The 19,495-nt window shown below is 44.6% G+C and overlaps 1 protein-coding gene across 9 annotated transcripts in view; it reads right to left on the reverse strand.

Moving 5' to 3' along the window:
- The window catches only part of ACBD4 (acyl-CoA binding domain containing 4), a 454,150-nt gene that overhangs the window by 407,509 nt on the left and 27,146 nt on the right, over positions 1–19,495 (reverse strand). For all 9 annotated transcript variants that reach the window (XR_013594976.1, XR_013594975.1, XR_013594977.1 and 6 more), the window contains one exon: positions 7,237–7,357. Coding sequence is in view for 6 of the 9 variants with exons in the window: in XM_078645133.1 (XP_078501259.1) it covers positions 7,237–7,357 (121 nt within the window). In the remaining 3 variants the exon portion in view is untranslated. The remainder of the gene's footprint in view (positions 1–7,236; positions 7,358–19,495) is intronic.

Below are 19,495 nucleotides of genomic sequence, written 5' to 3' on the forward strand. Positions count from 1 at the left end.
TTTGTCTTCTTTTTAGGTATCGCTTGCTAGACAGAGCAAGTTGTCTGGCTGCAAAAAGCCTATAGAGTTTAAATTTGTTTAATGGTTAATTACATGGTTACTAAAAACCGTTACAATAAATGGACACATTTTAAAATACATCGTACATTTTTCCATAAAACCAGATAAAAGTAAGTGTTATATCACAAGTTAAAACACACATTTACAGGGTTAAAAGGGCTTTAAGTTCATTTGTCCCTGCCAGTTCGGCTGTGCCCTCAGGGGTAGGTTTTGTTGATCGTCACTTTGCCCAAGTTATGGGCGATGATGTGTGCATAAAGTGCAAGTGCAAAACATACAGCTGATGTTATCCTCTTGTAATCAGGAATAAGAAAGGAGGGATGATTCCACTGATGGAGTACTTATGCCTCCCCACCAGATCTGGCTGTGCCTTCACTTGGTCCCGACTATGACCGATGATGTACATATAAAGTGCAAGTGTGAGAAAGTGCGAAAGAGTGCAGTCGGTGTTGTCCTCTTAGGAACAGGATTGAGAAAAGATGATTCCTCTGGTGGGGAGCTTATAACTCGGCAAGCCTGGGGGGGTGCTGTGGAGCAACCTTTTCTCCACCTTCAGCAGGAATTTGACAGAGCGACAGTTCTGCTGAGGGTTTTACAGCTCGAAGAAGGCCAGCATTGCCTGCCTTCTTGAGTGTATTCCCACTCAGCTCCTCTCTGTTACGTCCATCCCAGCTAGTCCACTGCTTCCCTGACCCATCCCCTGCTCGGCTATTTTTTTTGGTTGCTTTTTTAGGTCGAGCCAGCGCAGAGCGCAATCACTGCCCTAGGAGATGACCTTTTGGAATCGGTCTGCCGTTTTGAAACCTTCGGGCTTGTGGCGGCATCCACCTTGCGGGAACGAGCAGCGGCGTGTAGGGGCCATCTGTTTCCAATTAGCGTGCCCAAGCGCACTTGTTTACATTTGCCTGCTCGCAGTCGCTTTCACTTTCTTGCCGGCTGATCATGTCTACATGCTAATAAGCTGTTGACAAGACGCAATCGGAGACGAAGGCTTGAGGATTGTTTACATCGGTGGCTTTCACCACAATTGGGTCTGCTCGCTGCCTGCCAGGACTGTTTGTTCCCATTTGAAGTATCTGTGAGGATATAATGCTTATGAAAAAGCATCTCTCTGGCACTTTTCTCGCGCTGACACGAGCAGCGGCAGCCCTCCTTTATGTAATAAGAATTTACCTCAGTCGTTTTGCTTTAACACTGAACCAGTTCACGGTTTTAAATATAACTTGTTTTTTTAATTCTATACTGCGCAAACATTATCCTAATATATTGGAGCATTTTACTTAGGCACCAGTTAAATTACACAAAGACAACGATCATGTTATTTTTAGTAGGCACGGGGATTGTCCAGAATCACAGAATTGTTAGCCAGTACTGAGACTCGAGCGTGCTTTTCACGCCAGCTCCAAGGTCGGCAAATTTAGCATTACGCCACAAGTTTGCCCACAAGAACTAAACAATTTTCAAGGGTATATACAATGAAGCCATAGTTGTTGCTTAATTATCTTTTGCAATCAACAATCATTCACAAAGGCAATAGTACTGTTTGTTGTAGGTGTATGTTGCTTGTTATCATATATCTGCAGGCAATGACCGAAGCAGCAAAATACTAGTCGGGTGGCACACTGCTAAGCACAGATTTTTAGCTTAAAGTCTTTAAGCCACGCCCCTAATTATGTCTGTCACGCCCATTTGAGACACCGCACCCCAGTTTTTTCATCCCACGTAAAGCCCTGCTGCTGAAGTTCTGGTGTCGATGTTGGCTAACATCATGAGGAGAACCAGTCGCACCTTTTGTGTCAGGGAAACACCATAGTGTGTACACACGTTTGTTGTTTTATTAATACTTATAATAATTTAAACACTACCAGGGAATGTCCTACTACCAATCTGTGTGAGTTTATAAACTACACATTCCTGTTCCAGTAACAACTAAAGTTTGTGGTAGAAAGGTACCTGCTTGTTTCACAAAAGCCATATTTAAAGATTGCCTATAAACAACTTAGTCAGCAAAACCTAGGACAATGGGCTCAATTTACAAGGATGTTGCTTTAATTTGTGTGCTCTGGTTTATTCCTGGACAAAATTAAGCCACACTTCCTAACAGCAAAATCGTTCTAGATCGGGCCCTGCGCCTCTACCTGGTACAGTGGGGTTAATGGACAGCCTGTATGTGGCTGTCAAACTGTATACAACGTACAAATGTAACTCACCAGCCATCATTTGCTTTAAGTACAGTTTCTGAAAAACAGTTTCATCTTCCCATGGCTTCATTGACCTTTGAACCCACAAATATAGGGCCTGGTTTGGGTGCCTGCGACCTGTACCCTTCTTTGCTTCAGGGAGCTGTTTGTTTCACTTCAGGGCAGCTTTCTGCTGTAAGTGAGCTGCATGGCTAAACACTTATATGGTCCAAAGGCAAGACCTACTGGCTAGCTATGCCAATGCTTGTTTCACCTTACCTACTGCCAGCTATCCACTGTCATAGCGGGTGCTGTCTCAAACCTCGTCGGATATCTCTACTGCACACTCGTCTGCCCTGGGCGAGTGGACAGCAGCTGTCTAGAGCAGTGGCAGAGCCAAGGAATGACTGGTGCACCTAGGACCCCATTCCATGCCAGACCACACACTTGAAAAAGGTATTGTTCTGCATGTGCTCTGACCTCTCCACTGTAGCTCTACATGAAACTGTGCCAGATTTTGTTAATGAAGGCATTATACTTCTTGATAACTATCTACAATCATGTTCCTAAATGGCTTGCAGAGCTCAACCAATGCATTTTACACATAACTAATCCGGTCAGATTATTCTAACTTCTTGAACATAGATGTTGTGCCACTATCCTCTATTAATAGTTTGGTGATGGCTTCTTCAGGGGGTAAACACAGGATGTTTAACTGAGTTTTTGAGTCACTGGTAGTAGACAGTATGAGTGAAGGTTGCATCTGCATGCCTTTTAGTCGCATAAGCATATGTACTGAAATGTATGCTTACACTATGACACACTTATGTATGCTTGTCAACACTGGGTGCATGTGTGTTACCTAGACGTCAGGCCCTTTTATTTTAATTTGCAGGACACTAGACAGACGGCGCTGTCCTGATAAGACCTGCGGCTTGATTCCACTTGGGTTGAAATATTAACACTCCCACAGGGTTATCAACCACAATTGAATCAAGGCTATAGTGAATTCAAGATGATTCGGTGTGTGTGTGTCATGAAATATGTAGACACCTTGAGTATGTTGTAAATATTGGTCACGCACTATGCTCCATGCGCCGCCTGGACTAGCCTTTAACATATGCTATCTTGATGTAGATGGAATAATACTTTGCATTTATAAACAGAGTTGGGCCTGGAATCATTGGATGATATACTGCTACACCCGTGGAAGACTGGTTGGGATAGGGTTAGTAGACTGTATGAAATTTAATCGCAGAATCAGTATGTTTGTTCTGTACTCCATACAGCATCATTGGTATATGTGCTCTTTACAGTGCTTCAAAGACATCAGTCCATATCAGCAACTTCTATATGTAATGAATGAATGAAATATGCATATAAGGCACCTCTGCAAACAACTCCGCTAATCCAATTACCTCAGTGCTCATTTCTTTAATCATGGTTGTTTTACGATTGAGTGAAATGTGATTTTTATTTTCTGCCACTTCAGGTCACCATGCAATGGCATGGCATATACTATGCTGTTGTCTTGTAGTAAACAGCAGGGCTGCTGAGTGCAATCTACCTTTTAATATACAACCTGGCAAGGTCTACTTTTTGTATATGAAAGCTTATATACTACCATTTTCTTTTTTAACACAATGCTAGCGTGGTCCAAGATGTGTAACTGGAGTTTTGGTAAATACACCTTTGTTAATTTGCATCCTTTTTGGGCACAGAGGCAAAGAAATTGAACAAACTCCACTGGCGTCTTGAATTCAGTTAGGGATATTTGATTTGACGGCCTGCCAAGCAGAACCACTCTAGAAATAAAGATCATTAGTGATGTAACAATGGTGAAATTAGCAATAATGCCAGCTAGAACGCCCAAGGACCACATTCTGAGCCCAAGGTATGACTAAAACAATTCTATCACAATTTATGTCAGGAAGCGGTATAAGTGGTTTTCAGGGGCAGGGGAAGGCCAGGGAAAATAAATACCTCGCTCGGCTCCAGGATACTCTAATGCAGCAGTGGCACTTCTCCAATCAAAACAATTCCGATTAATTAATTCCATTTACATACACCGAGAATTCCATCATTTATATTGGTGAGACATTCACTGCCACAGTCCATGGATACACAATTGCTTCCATAAATCTGTTGACATCTCTCCCTTTCATAAATCAGCAATAAAGATCCTCAGAGCATTGGAAGTTGTTCAGACTTCACCACTGGATGGTGCTTAAAAATGAACCAACAGAGGCTGTAAAGCCTAAACTGTTACTGCACCTATTAGGTCTAGCATTATTCTGACTTTAGCAAAGGGCGAGTAATTCTCTGATGTAGACATGTTCCTCAGTCAGCTTGCCCTGTGATATTTCAATAGTTGGAAAGCACATTTGCTCCAACCGCATTTTGTGCATATAACAAAGTCATTTTCCTTCCAGAAAGTAATTTTCTGGACAATGGTGAGTTTTTCACAATATAACAACGAAATCCATTGAGTACATTGCAGTAGACTCAAGACTTGAGTAGCCCCTTGACTCGAGATATGTTATCTCAATAATGGATAGATACGAGTTTAAGCTAAACCCACATTTAGCTGACAGGTAGAAAGCGAAATCGGCAGAGATAATTTGGAGGTCAGAATGTAGAATTGGTGATCCTGGCCAATGATAAAAGCTCAGTCCAGTAAAATCCTGTTAACCGGGTCTCACATATAGAGATGCAGGCAGGCAACAAAAAAAAATTATTAACAAGAACTCATAGTTCCATTCACCAGTCTCCTCATCTGGATAACTCAGTGGCGGTGTTCTACCATAACATCGAAGTCCATAGTGTATTATAGTTTTACTGTTACGCAATAGCCAACAGGTATCTTCTAAACCTGGTGGCTACTTAGAAATAACAAATTATAAAATATACACAATGCCATTCACAGCTGGCTATGCTTACTTTCTTTCTCTCTTTATTATTGCAAGTATGTGCCCACCGGGAATGGCAATTTCTTTTAGTTTTTTTCTACTTTTATTCTTGCCATTTATCATACATGTGATTTGAGAATTTGGGGGGGATTTCGATGGGTGAATACAAGATTGTGTCACTGAATGGTTGTATGATTGCAAGAAGAGTGATAGAGTGGTGCATGTAGGATGAGCTGTTTAGTGTCTAAACTCACCAGTGTTTGAAGAGGCATTTTCAATAATACGTCAGACCAATTGACATTGGCAATGCTTGTTTGCTTTGTTATTTTTGCTGCAGCAGTTTTTTTTCCTGCTGTTCACTGGAGAAGACTTTTTTCTAAATTATTTCAGCCAAGACTCAGAATGGAAGTCAGGCCTACTGGCTTTGCCAACCCTTTTTTTCACTGCTGGTGTTTAGCATTGACAGCAAGCACTGGCAAAGCAAAAGATCAGTTAATGCCTTTCAAAGTCGGGACCTGCTGGCTTTGTCAATGCGTGTTTCTTTTGGAGGACGTGGGAAAGGTGTAAACTTAAGTTTGTAACTGTACATCAAAGGCCGGTTAACTCCCTATGGAATAATATTTATTTTTTAAAGGCAAAGCCCAAATTGGAATGGGTATTCATTTTGGGATTTGGGGAAAATGTGCAAATGTCTTGTGATGGAGAAAACTGTTAACAAAGCCATAAATGCACAGGGACTGTCACACATACTTATTCTTATTGATCAAAGATATAACATTTAAGGAAGACTAGTTGGATGTTGGATAGGGTTAGCAGATCGTTGTATGAATTTTGACACAAGGGCCGTTCTGCGCTCCGTATGGCATCATTGTTTTGTGTGTTGCTTACAGTGCTTCACAGTAATGAGTCTATAGCAGCAACTTCTATATATATATATATATATATATATATATAATGAATTAATGAAATACTCATATAGAACAGCTCTGCAAACAACAATATAATATATTATAGTTAACGAAACCCTCTAGGAGCTGCCACAGATTTTAACGATGTAAAGGACATGAACATTTCCTATTGCTTCAGTAATCCATGGGCACAATCCCAAACATATTTTTAAACCTCTTACCAGCAGCCATTCTAGTTGAACAGATATAATGAATGTCGTACATATTACAGTTTATTTGGACTGTAAGTGATAGCAGTGTATCCAACACTTTACACAAAGAATGCTCCGGCAAAGTCCTGGGCTATTTTTTTAATCTATTCTCCCAATAAGCATACCCTTATATCTACACTTCTCTAATACCTATTTTCAAAACCAACTAGAGGTCGGAAAAAGACTAAGAAACTTATTTAGTTTTATAAAAGGACCCTCACCCACTTCATGCTCGGGTCCTCACCCGCTACGCCCAAGGTGTATGGGTGGGTTCAACCCGGTTGATTAGCAGGGCTCTTATTCTAAGGAATCATAAGTTAAAATTACCTGCAGGGTTTCCTAATGGATTTGATACATGACTTTTATTCCAGGTACCTTTGGCAAGGTTAAAAATATACGAGGTTCTGAAGGTGTATGATGTACCCCAACATCTACGGTCGTCATGTTTCAGCCATTATGGTTGCCTGAAAAGGTTGCTTGGCTTCCTTCAGGACCAAGTTAGATAAGATCCCAAAATATTGTTTATCTGCCCATTACTCATTTTGTAGGCTCAATAGCTTTGACAATTTCACATACTCGGTGCAACACATGCCAACACAAACGATATCAAGGGAACTTCCCTTATTACTGTATATTAATTTAATATGTGCAAGGTTCCATAGGGTCTTAGAGGTTGGGAGACCCCGCAGTCAAACTTTCATCAAGGATTCACACTCGCTGGCGTACCTGTAGACTTCCTCTAAGACGTGCATCAGCTAAGAACACTCTGTTTTTTTTGCTCCTGACTCCCTCTTCTTGCTTTTGGGACCAATTAGCGGGCCCATAACTTACAAAAGGTAGATCATTAATACATATGGTACAAGTCAGAGAGCTCAATGATGTCACCTTTAGTGTGCAGGAATTACCGGTACAGGTGCATAAAGCTTACCTTTCATTTTCTTAAAAAGGTGTTCGGGAGGTCGAGGCATATCTGGTATCACCTCATAGAGGGGTTCAAAGTGGTGAAACATCTCGGAGGAGGTCTCTTCCATCGGCACGGTATCAATTACCTTTCCAGGAAGAAGAGGGCAAGCAGATACCATTGTCAGACACATTTGTTTTAATAGGGGATTTACACCCCTCTCTGCTGCACCTTAGGCATTCACCACAGTCAGCAAACACCCTTACCCAATTGAATGCCACCCCATAACACAGATAATGAACAATAAACAGCCTATTAGCAAATATGGTCCGGCTCCAAAAAAAAATCCAGTTTTCCCTAAATGTTCTCATCGCCCCAATAAACTCAGCATATAACCTTTCGAGGACTTACTCTCTAGAAATGTTATTAACTCAACCTTCAAATAAATGGGATTTTAAGGATTTCCAGCTAGTTGTTATTAGGGACTTTGTCACAGTCATGGTGACAGATATCTGACTTTTTTGGACAAATGATAATTCAGCAAATTTAAGGAGACAGTTTAGCATTGATAGCAGAGGATTTGGAATCACCTCTATTCCCATGGATTATGATGCAGTTCTAAAAATGTTGCATCAGTACTCTTCGAAATATTGAGAAGACCGGAACATAAGTCCCCAAGCCCTTTTAGCTGGTTTAGTCAACTATGCCACATACAGATATGTAGCTGTGAGAGTAACTAAAAGATGTTGCACAGTACTTAACTAGTCAGGGTCGAAAGTCTACAGAAAGAATACTTGTTCAAAGACTGGTGCTACCAAAGTATACGTGCCTGCTACTTGTAAGGAAATTTATGGTGTTACTCCAAAGCATAACAAACAACGAAACCATAAAACAATACACTGGAGCACTCCCCAATTTGTTTGAATTGCACTGTTTGAGGCCAAAAAAAATAGAAACGTCAGTCTTTAAGTCCAGGGTCATGTGATATATTTGTGTCATCTTTATTGTGTTTACACGCTTCCAACCAAGTACATGAACATCAGCCGACACATGTTTCATCCTCAATGGGACTTTTAAGGTGTATAACTACAAACAGTATTTCTTATTCCTCTAACAATAACCACATCGCTGCAGCGGCTATTCCGCCGCAGCGCCAAGGGGGCGGGGCGGCCGTGCGGCGGGCGCATGCTGGTGACGGAACCGCTGCGTCACCAGCCGCGGTTGGGCTGTGCTCATGACGGAGCGGTTTCGTCATGGCCCCGCCCGCACAGTAGAACGCTCAGCGCAGGCGCGGAATCCGCACCGCGCAGACCCGGCGAGCGGGCCATGATGAAACCGCTCCGTCATCAGCACAGCGCCACCGCAGCTGATGACGGAGCGGTTCCGTCATCAGCATCGAAAGAGATAATAGATGAAGTAAGGCGATATAGATGCAAGAGTACGAGTTTCTTCTAGTTGATCTCTCCTGTGACCTATTGGACTGTTCGATTCTTCCTAATAACAAATGTAGTCATCCTCATCTGTTTATCATCAATATTTTCAAGCTCCCATTTCGTTTTGCGAGGGACAGAGTTTATTGGAGCTCTCTACGCCAGTGTCGCTGATGACTGAATAGCAACACAACTTCATAGGGAACTTGAAAATATTGATGATTGTTAGAGGAAATTGAACTACAGTTTGTAGTCACACAGCTTGAAAAAGTCCCATTGGTGATACGAAAATATATCACATGACCTTGGACTTATGCAGTGACTTTTCTGGTTATTTGTCCTCAAGTGTTATTTAAACAAATTGTTGGAGTGCTCCAATATATTGCTTTATGGATTTATTTAGCTAGGACGAATTGGATTGGCACTGGCCCCATTTTCATCCAAAAACTCATGGGTTAATTATTACAACCATTTACTGAAAAAGTGCATGAGTCTAAAATCCGCCCCTCTTAATGTAGAAAAATTGAGCTCATATCAATATTCCCATATCCTTTCTGCAAATTCTAGTTTCCCCAAGACAGTTGTTGGCAGTATTATCAAATAAATTGACTTGAAATCTATTTTCAATATTTTGTAGCAAAATCCAGTACCTCTACTTCTCAGCTTATGACGTATCTGCTGTACATCATGACAAGGTGTTTAAGATCAGGCATACATAAAGCATTGGATGATCCTATGCATAGTCTTAGTCATTCCTTTATGAGATTATGAAACAGTCAATGGAATCAAGATGCTTCCATTTGTTCGACGACTAAGCAATATATGGCCAAGTGGTAAGAGATTGAAGGAATGAGGGATGTTTGGTCATTCAGCTCAAGTGTTTCGACAACTGAAGGAACTGAAGGAGAAAGTAAAGAGCAGAAGAAAGGATAGAGATGCCGATGTGCTGGAGGTAGAAAGGAGCTCAAAAGATTCAGATGAGGTCTAGTTTGAGCTGGCAATCACTACATGATCCAGGAGTCAAAGAAGTTGAATTAGTGGTGGGAACATGAGACTGCTGATGCAAAGTCTTAATCTTCACTGATTCGGTAAAATGTGTTACTCTAATGGTAGCTGTGAAGCTGGAAGGTTAAGAAGGAAAACAATAAGCGGAAGAAAGTGGGAGTGGAGAAGGAGAAACTGGTGATAGGAAGGAAGCAAGCCTTTATCTATAAATTTCTCTTTGTGAAATAATAGTGGAAGAAGCGGAAGTGCAGGGACTAAAACAAAGATCGCGTAAATGGCGAGAAAGTGGGAAGCACAATACAGAGATAAGAATGATTACACGTGAGGTAAGTGGAAGATTAAGGTCAGGATAACTCAAGGGGGTGCTCATCTAAGGTTGTGGCAGGAAGTAAAACCAAGCCAAGAACCAGGGGCTACGGGACTAAATGGTGTATATTCAATGAGAAGTATTGTGGTTGTACACGAGGTAACTGTAATTAGGAGGAGAGGAGATTGTTGGACTGGCTGATATACTGTTTAAGAGCTACTGTTAGATGCATTGCAAGCAAGGTAGGTTGTTTTTTCCCTTCCTTTTAAGGGGGTTATTCTTGTTTCTTCCTTTCCCCTTGACCCTTGTTGCAGACCCGCACTATACTTTATTTACCTTTAACCCCTTACATCCTCTTTTAAAGTAAAGACCTTACCTAAAAGCAAAGCCGCTCTTTTCGTGGTCAAGGTGGCCAGGCTCTGAGGAAGCTCCCAACGCCTAATTTACATCCTCCAACATCCTGCCTGACAGCAGCACCCTACCCACCTACACAGAGTCTCTTAGGTGGGAAGAGGCTCTGGACATCCCCTCTACGAGTACTGGAGCTGTAGGGGATGACCACGATCCATGCAGCTGGAGAAGACCGATCCACAGACAAGGAGGCGGCTGTGCCGTTGCGGCTCCCCAGAGCCAGAATACAGCTGTACGCCGACACGAGCGAGGCATGCGCTACACGTCAGGGCCAAGGCCAGACACGTGGGTAAAGACCCCAGCTTAGTGAGGTGATCCTGGAGTTGAGCGGATGCACGACTCTCCCACCGGCCCTACAGGCCGTCCCTATCTACGATTGAGACTGAACTTTCCTGCCGAGTCGGACGCGGTGGACATTACTGTGTGCCCCCGCCACAGTGCAGGTAGGACGTGAGAGAGCGCAAAATGATTTAAATGTATGAGTACATCACACTTACCTGTAGTAAGCACAAATCATGAAGAGAAATGCCATGAGTGCTAATAGCATCTGCAATTATATTCTGAATGTATAGCTAATATAGAGATTTAAGTAGAAGTGGAACTAATACAGAAATGTGTGACATTATATGACTTTATTAGATGTGATTATTTTTTGAATCCATGTCGTGAAGCTGCTAAAACATAAGATGGTATGTGGTTAAGAGCAGAACGTGGTAGGCCTCAGGGCCAGAGCTGGAGCTAAGAGGAAAGGTGTTTCTTTTCACGACACAGATTGTTTTAACGTTTGGTCATTGCATTAATGGGCCATGATTTATAGAAATGTTTACTAAATAATAGAATAAGAGTATTAACATGCTTTAATTAAATGAAGAAGTTGAATGCTATAATCATAATGAGAAATATTGTAGGCCTGAAATGTTTTAATGTTGATTTACACGTACATGTCCGGGCTGAGAAATGTTGCAAGCCTTTTTAGAAGTCTATGAGAGTTGGGTTCTTGGCGGCAGATATCTGTCTGCAACAGGAAAGGGGGGATCCAATTATAAATGAATGAATAGAGGTCTGTTCAGTAGACGGCCCAGACATGGAGGAGGGTTTTGGAATGTTTAAGGGGTATCAGCGGGCCGGAGAAGAGCCTGAGAAGCAAGGTCAACTCTAACGTCTGAGGCCCAATACAAAGCATCATGGAAAAAGCCTGAAGTTGCACCACGTGAGAGGCGTTTCGCAAGGGGCGTCTCAAATGTTGTTGACTGTTTTGTATTAGGGACAGCACCCCTGGGTGGAGTTAGAGCAGAGACCTGAGGACCCTTTAGAGAGCGGATGGGTAGGCAGAGAGGGGTCATGACTGGAGAACTTTAGGTTTTCACCAAGAGACTTAGAGTGGGTGACTTCCCTTGGGGGTCATTCATTGCTGACACCTTTGTTAGGTTGGGATTTGGTTAAGTAGGGATACCATCTAGAACAGGGTAGGGACGCCTAACCTGTGTGTGTTTTCCTCCAACCTAAATGAAGGAGAGATATGCGTCTATGCTGATAGCTTTATTATTCTTAGAACTTGTGTTAGTGATTTCTGTTGCTCGTCTGAGGGCTTTTCGAGAGCACATGTATGTAATTGGACCTGTGTATCTCGTGAATCTCATTCTGAGATGTCTGTATTTGCAGCTTATCATTTCTTTACAATAAACTTTTGAAAGCTAGAAGTTGTCCGTGATCTTTGGGAGTAGAGTCCTTTATTGGGTGAACTAACTTGCAGATGGGTGTACTGTTTTCCTCCTAGACAGGCAACAAAGGTTCAGTCGACCAGATCGAGGTTTGGATCAATAGATATAAGGTATCGATCAAAATCTCGCCCTTTCAGTTGGTAGCTATAGAGGATGGTTGCCTTCTTGAGGACGGTAGCCTAGGCCAGGTTAGCTTACCCCAAGGCCCCTAGAAATCGATGATCGGAAGAACAGCCCGCAGAAGAAGATCCGGATGACGTGAGACAGAAAAAGCAGCAGTATCGGTCGAGAGTGAGTATAAAGGGTTATGCGTGTTAGATTGCGGTGTTTTGTATTGTATCTATGTTGTAATGTCTGGCGGAGTTGAATGTCTGTAGAGTGACTGTGGAACAGGTTGTGAGCGCGCGCAACCGGTGGAAATCTTAAGTTCAAGGAGAGCTTAAGTGGTTCGGGTGTATCGGACACCCAGAGTAATTGTCAACTAGTGTGAAGGGGGTCATGAGGTACCATTGATCACCCGAAAGACCGAGATAGGGGGAACGTAAGAGTGAGTGCGTGAGTAACGGACGCTGGTCGGAAGTTACTGTGTGTGTAAGCAACCTATCAGAGAGACGATAGACATCTCGTCAGTTGTGTTGACAATTACAGATAGACTGTGGACGTACAGTCGAGAGAAGTGACCGCTTGGTCGGAAGTAGTCATTTTTCAGTGTATGAATGGGACGCATGCATAACCGGGAGACGAGTTGAGAAAGGAGGGGTGCTGCTGCGAAGCGGAGAAAAGTGACGTCAGGTGGTGTCGCGCAGTGATTGGCCGACCGGAGAAAGACCGCGCTGTGATAGGCCAAGCTAGCAAAGCCGCGACAGGATTGGTGGATTGTCATCAGGAAGTAAACAGAGTAGCGAGGCTGGATTTTGTGCGCATAATTATGAAGTGTTTTAAATGGTTGAAAGCGCTGTTTAAAAAAGAGAAGCGGGGATCGTATGAAGGGGAAGAAGCCCCGCCGGAGGGTACGCCAGCTCGTTATATGGCAGTAAATGTTGGGTTGCATACGATCCTTTGGATATCAGAGTGGAGTAAGATTACTGAAGGAAATGAGGAACTGACGTTCCCGAAGTACGGGACGTTCAGATTAGAGGTGTTACATCGATTGAAATCAGTCATGACCTCAAAGAGACCCTTGCCTAGACCAACCCAGTTTGAAGCTCTTGAAGCATGGATTAGGGCAGCGCATGAAAAGAATATGAACAGACGACAAGAAAGGGTGAAACGATCGGTAAGGGCAGTGCAGGATGCCAGGTGGGATGCGGATGCTAAAAGATGGAGAGTGCACAATTTGGAAATAAATAAACTGTACCCAGTGTTAGAGGCGCCCGTAAATAAAACCCCCCTGGAAGAAGATGATGAGAGCGAAACAGAGGATAGCTTGATAAACAGATTATTGACAGACAGGCCACCCCCGTATAATAGAGCAGGGGGAGAGGTCGAGAATACTGAAGGAGCAAAGGGGGGCAATGCAGGAGAGCATAGACCGCTTCCCAGTTCAGAGTGGGATCCTGAGCCAAAGAAAGAGCTGTCCCAGCCTAGTCAGGTGCAACAGGTAGTCGGGAGGTTTGTGGTACAAAGAGCGCCGGAAACGGAAAGCGCCACATCCTACCCATTACCAGATGCACTACAGGTACCTGTTACCATAGGTCCTATAATATCGATATATGACCAAGAGAGAGCGAGAGGGGAGGAACGGGTACGGAAAGACAGAGAAAGAGCAGAGAAGGCAAGGAGGAACGATACCACTAATTCCCCAAGTCAGATGCCGATACCCAGAGAGTGGAGTACACCGATGCACACAGCAGGGGACCCAGGAGGAGATCCTGGGGGCCCTAGATGGCCAATGGATCTGAGGGGATCGGGACGAAAATCCTTTCAGGAGCTAAATGAGTACATGAAGCAGTGGGATGAGGCAGTGAAGGCTCAAAAGTGCATCAATGCTGCAGAAGCTGAAAGGGAAAGGCAGGACAGCAGAGCACGGACTCACTGCGGGGCTGGGGAGAGTAGCCCGGAGTGGGACTGTAGAGGGAGTAGGGGAGTCACCCATTGGGCCCGGAATGGAGGTGGAATAGACCTGGAAAACGGGGGCCCTGGGAGCGAAGGGGTGGCGCGCCCAATACTCAGTGAAGGGGAGAGGAGAGCGCAAGAGTACAGAAACAGCTTTAAGTGTCCACACTGTGTACCCGGCACCAGAGAACTGAATGGGAGTTGTGAGAGGTCGCACCATAGTCCCTGTGATGACAGAAATGAGCGCAGCCCAGGGAATATGGGGAACCAGGAAGGATCGTATCGGATACTGAGCGATACGAGGCAAAGAGAGTGTAGCGACCAGAGGGAAAATAACAGAGAGGTGTGCGGTGAGAGGAGAGAAGAAGAAGAGAGTGGGCAGAGAGAGAGTAGGGATAACAGGCCCGTGTTCCATCACCTTCCAAGATCGGATGGCCGAGCATGGGACCTGGAGAGATGGGAGCAAGGGAGGGCACCCATTAACTCTCCCGAGCCCAAACGCAGAGCTCGAAGTTGGGATGGTAGGGAGACCAGTGAGCCCCCTTCGAAAGACATATTGCGAGCTGAGATAAAAGCCAAGAGACTTGATGTCTCCAGCTTAAGGTCAGATCTGGATGACATGGTAGATGGTACCCTGCCTTTAGAAAGAATGGAAATGTATGAACAGGATGAAATACTGTATATGGCAAAGGACATTACTCGAAAAGCGAGAGCAGTCCATGAGAAGTTAGTCGAACTAGCAGGCAAATATATGGTGGATCTGTCAAGAACCAAAGCATTACAGGGTAACCACAGGCTGCATTACACAGATCGAGACCTAGATGAGAGGAGAACGATTGGGCTGAAAACGCACATAAGGGAACTGATTACAGGAATAAGGACATGGAGAGCACTAGATAAGTGGGAAGAGAGGTGGTCCAAGAAAGGGACCGGCAGGAGAAGCATGATTGGTATGACACCAGGACAGCAGGGAATAGAAGCTTACCCTTTGCGTGAAGTCGCAAATGGGAACTATGTACATGTCCCTTGGAGTAGGGGAGATTTAGCTGCTTTTACCACCTCTTTCCCCAAGTTACGAGAGAACCCTGTGGAGTGGTACAAGCAAGTCGAGAGGTTTGTAAAAATCTCGAAGGTCCTATGGATAGATCTGAACACGCTGTTTGACATTGTAGTACCAGGCGATCTGTGGACAGCATGCAAGGTTAGCGCTGAGTGGCCCACAACGGAGCCAGAGAGAGATGCCAAGACTAATGGGCCGTCCGAAATCGTGATGGCAAAATTCGAGAGAGTGATGACTTGGCTGAAAGAAAAAGTGCCAATGCAAGACATAGATTGGGTCAGAATAGACCGAACAAGACAGGAACCCAAAGAGACAGTTCACGAATATTACGAGAGATTGCTGAAGGCGTTTAAACAGTATAGCGGCTTGGATGTAATGGATCCAAAAGACATAGGGCAATTTGTGTCCAAGTTCGTTCTGGGACTGAGACCGGATATTAGTTTAATGATTCAGCAACACTCGATTTGTTGGCAAACTAAACCCCTAGATGAAATACTGAGATATGCAAGGTACTGCTGTGATGAGATAGACTCCAAGGCAAAGAAACTAAAAGAAAAGTTGATGGTGGTACAGATGCAGGCAGCAGGGAAGGGGGGACAACAGCAACAGCAGCAAGGGACAGGTACAGGAGGAAAGAAGCAGTACAGTCAGAACAAGGGTAATGAGGAGAGTTCCACCTTTAGACCCAGAATAGACATCGCTACCTTGAAGAAAACGACTAGGTGCCACCAGTGCAACGAGGTGGGGCATTGGAAACGCGAGTGCCCTTACAATGTAGAGATAGGAGAGCAAGAGATAGAGGAGGAAGAGGTTCAGAGCGCGCCTACAAGAGGGGTAACGCCATACCAAGGAAAGGTGCTCAAAGGGGGGGGGGCTCCTCCCCGAGCCCAGTTCCCGCAACCTCCTCGAGTAGGGAGTATGGGTAAGACCTATAGACAAATGCCCCTGTTTGTGGAAGGGGAAGAATGCTATTATGTGGACCCATTAACCGGACAGAGAGTGGAAAGAGAAGACTGCACCCTTGGGGCAGCCTTGGAGGTAGATCAGAGGGGACCCTATGTGGAAGCAGAAGTAGCAGGGTGCCCTACGACATTTCTGGTGGACACAGGAGCCACTAGATCCACGATCAGATCAGCTGCAGTTCCAGACCTGCCCATGTCTGGAGAGACCATACAGGTGGTAGGGGTCGCAAACAGGAGAATAACCAGCCAATTGACAGAACCGGTACAGGTGAAAATAGGGAAGTACAGCGATGAGCACCAATTTGTGGTTTGCGATTCAAGCCCTGTGTGTCTGCTAGGAAGAGACCTGTTGTGCAAATTGAATTGTACTATATACTGTACCCCCCAGGGAGTGGAGGTATTGACTAATGATGATGATGCAGATTTCAAAGTTGCAAACTCAAGAATATGTGTGGAGCTGTACCCTACTTTAACAGTAGACGAGCTTCCCTGGGACTTGAGAGAGACAGTGGCATCCGAGGTATGGGATTTCACTGGGGAAGAGATTGGATTGGTCAAAGGGGTAGACCCAGTGAAAATTGTAGTGAAACCGCATGCTGAGTTCCCAAGAACACCCCAATATAAATTGACTCCAGAAACGATTGCAGGCATAAAACCCGTGATCGAGTCCATGATTAAACAGGGAATACTGAAAGAAATCGTGGGTAGTCCATGCAACTCCCCGATTATGGGTCTGCAGAAACCAAATGGGAAATTTCGGATAGTGCAGGACCTTCGAAAGATTAATAACATAGTCGTTTCGTGTTGTCCAGTGGTACCGAATCCATCAGTGATACTGTTTCAGATTCCATTCCAAGCAGAGTGGTTCACTGTGATCGATCTTTGTCAGGCTTTCTTTTCGATCCCTTTGGACGAAGATAGCCATTTTCTTTTCGCATTTAAGCTGGAAAATCGCGTCCTAACATGGTGTCGTATCCCTCAAGGGTATACAGAGAGTCCATCGATCTTTAACCAGCTTCTGAAGAAAAATCTTGAAAGTCTAGTGCTGCCCCAGAAGTCAGTTCTGGTCCAGTACATAGACGACCTCCTTGTGGCGTCAGAAACAGAAGAAGCTTGCAGGGAAGACTCCATTGCTTTGTTAAATCACCTAGCTGCCAATGGGCATAAGGTGTCCCCGGGAAAATTGCAGTACTGCCTGACAGAAGTGCAGTACTTGGGACACAGAATTGAGAAAGGCAAACGAAAAGTGTCACCAGACAGGATAGAGGCGATCATGAAAATGAATGCGCCTAAAACACAGAGAGAGGTCAGGATGTTCCTAGGGATGGTGGGTTATTGCCGACAGTGGATCGTGAACTTTTCACTGAAAGCAAAGCCCTTGCAAAAACTGACGCACAAAGAGGTGAGTGATCCGGTACCATGGGACAAAGACTGTTTGATGGCGTTCCTACAGCTGAGAGAGGACCTGTGTCGTGCTCCGGCATTGGGAATGCCTGATTACAATAAACAATTTTTTCTTTACTGTTGTGAGAGGGAAGGTTGTGCGTTGTCTGTGTTGGTCCAAATCCATGGGAATGCCCGTAGACCAGTTGCTTATTTCTCGGCTACTTTAGACCCAGTAGCCGCAGCGTTGCCCGGATGTCTCAAATCCGTTGCTGCAACGGGTGTCAGCATTGAGAGATGTGAAAATATCGTCATGGGGCACCCGTTAGAGGTGTGCGTGCCACATTCTGTTGAACTGTTGATGACCAGGACCAAAACACAGCATCTGACCAACAGTAGGCTCACGCGCTATGAGCAAGTTATTCTTGCTGCAGAGAATGTGACCCTCAAGAGATGCTCTGTTTTGAACCCTGCTACCTTGATGCCACTTCCAAATGATATCGATGATGATGATGAATGTACAGACCATGACTGTCTCGATGTGACTGAACTATGCACCAAACCCAGACCCGACATTGTAGATGAGCCACTGACCGACCCAGACGAAGTTTTCTTTGTCGATGGCTCATGTGTAAGAGACGAGGTTGGGCAGTTGAGAGCAGCTTATGCTGTTTGTACAATTGAAGGAGTTGTGGAAGCTGGGTGCCTGGAAGGAGTACACTCCGCTCAGGTAGCCGAGATTATTGCCCTGACACGTGCTTGCTTAGCAGGCAACCAAATTCGAGTCACCATCTACACCGACAGCCAGTATGGGTATGGGGTAGTTCATGATTACGGGCAGTTATGGTCTCAAAGAGGGTTCATGACTTCTTCAGGCTCTCCCATTCGCAATGGAGAGTTTGTGCGCCTGTTGTTAGAAGCATTGCAATGCCCAGCAAGTATCGCAGTTGTAAAGTGCATCGCACATACCAGAAATGAGGACTTTGTTTCGAAAGGCAATAGATATGCTGATGAAGTTGCGCGGTATTGCGCGGAACAAGGTTACTCTTTCACAGAGGTGGATGTGGGTGGAATAAATGTAAGAACTGAATTAGCCATGATACTGGAAACTGTTGATACTTGGGATGAACTGTCAACCATGCAAGAAAATGCTCCTGATTCTGAAAAAGAAACATGGGAAAAGGCAGGATGTGTAATGGGTGAGACCCATTTTTGGGTCTCAGCAGACGGCAGAGCAGTGTTGCCCAATGAGATGGTGAGTCCAATGGCTAGACTCATACATGGTCCCGTACACTTAGGGAGAGATGCTATGCTGAGAGTGTTTAGACAGACTTGGTACAATCCTAAGTTTAGAATAGCAGCAGAAGCAGTGTGCCAGCGTTGTGTGACCTGCCAGCAGCTGAATGTAGGGAAAAGAACACCAGTTGCACTAAGTCACATAGGAAGGTCTGGAGGTCCATTCAATCGAATGCAGATAGATTTCATTGAAATGCCAAGGTGCAACCGCCTCCGCTATGTCCTGGTGGTTGTTTGTGTGTTCTCCAGATGGGTTGAGGCATACCCTACACGTAGGTGCGACACCCTCACAGTGGCCAAGTTACTGCTTAGAGAACTCATTCCTCGCTTCGGGGTGCCGGCCTTTTTGGAATCGGATAGGGGAACACATTTTAACAGCGAGCTTGTGAAGATGATCTGTGTAGCACTAAATATTGACCAAAAGCTGCATTGCAGTTACCGACCAGAAGCCTCAGGAATTGTGGAACAAATCAATGGCACAATCAAGGCCAGAATAGCGAAAGTGTGCTCCTCAACGACTCTGAGTTGGCCTGATGCCCTGCCATTAGTTCTCATGAGCCTTCGTAGTACCCCAGACAGAAGGACAGGGTTGTCACCACATGAGGTGTTAATGGGGAGAGCAATGAGGCTGCCATCTATTCCAGCTACTGCACTGT

Source organism: Lissotriton helveticus, chromosome 5_1 (genome assembly GCF_964261635.1).
Source record: "Lissotriton helveticus chromosome 5_1, aLisHel1.1, whole genome shotgun sequence".
NCBI classification, from domain to species: Eukaryota; Metazoa; Chordata; class Amphibia; order Caudata; family Salamandridae; genus Lissotriton; species Lissotriton helveticus.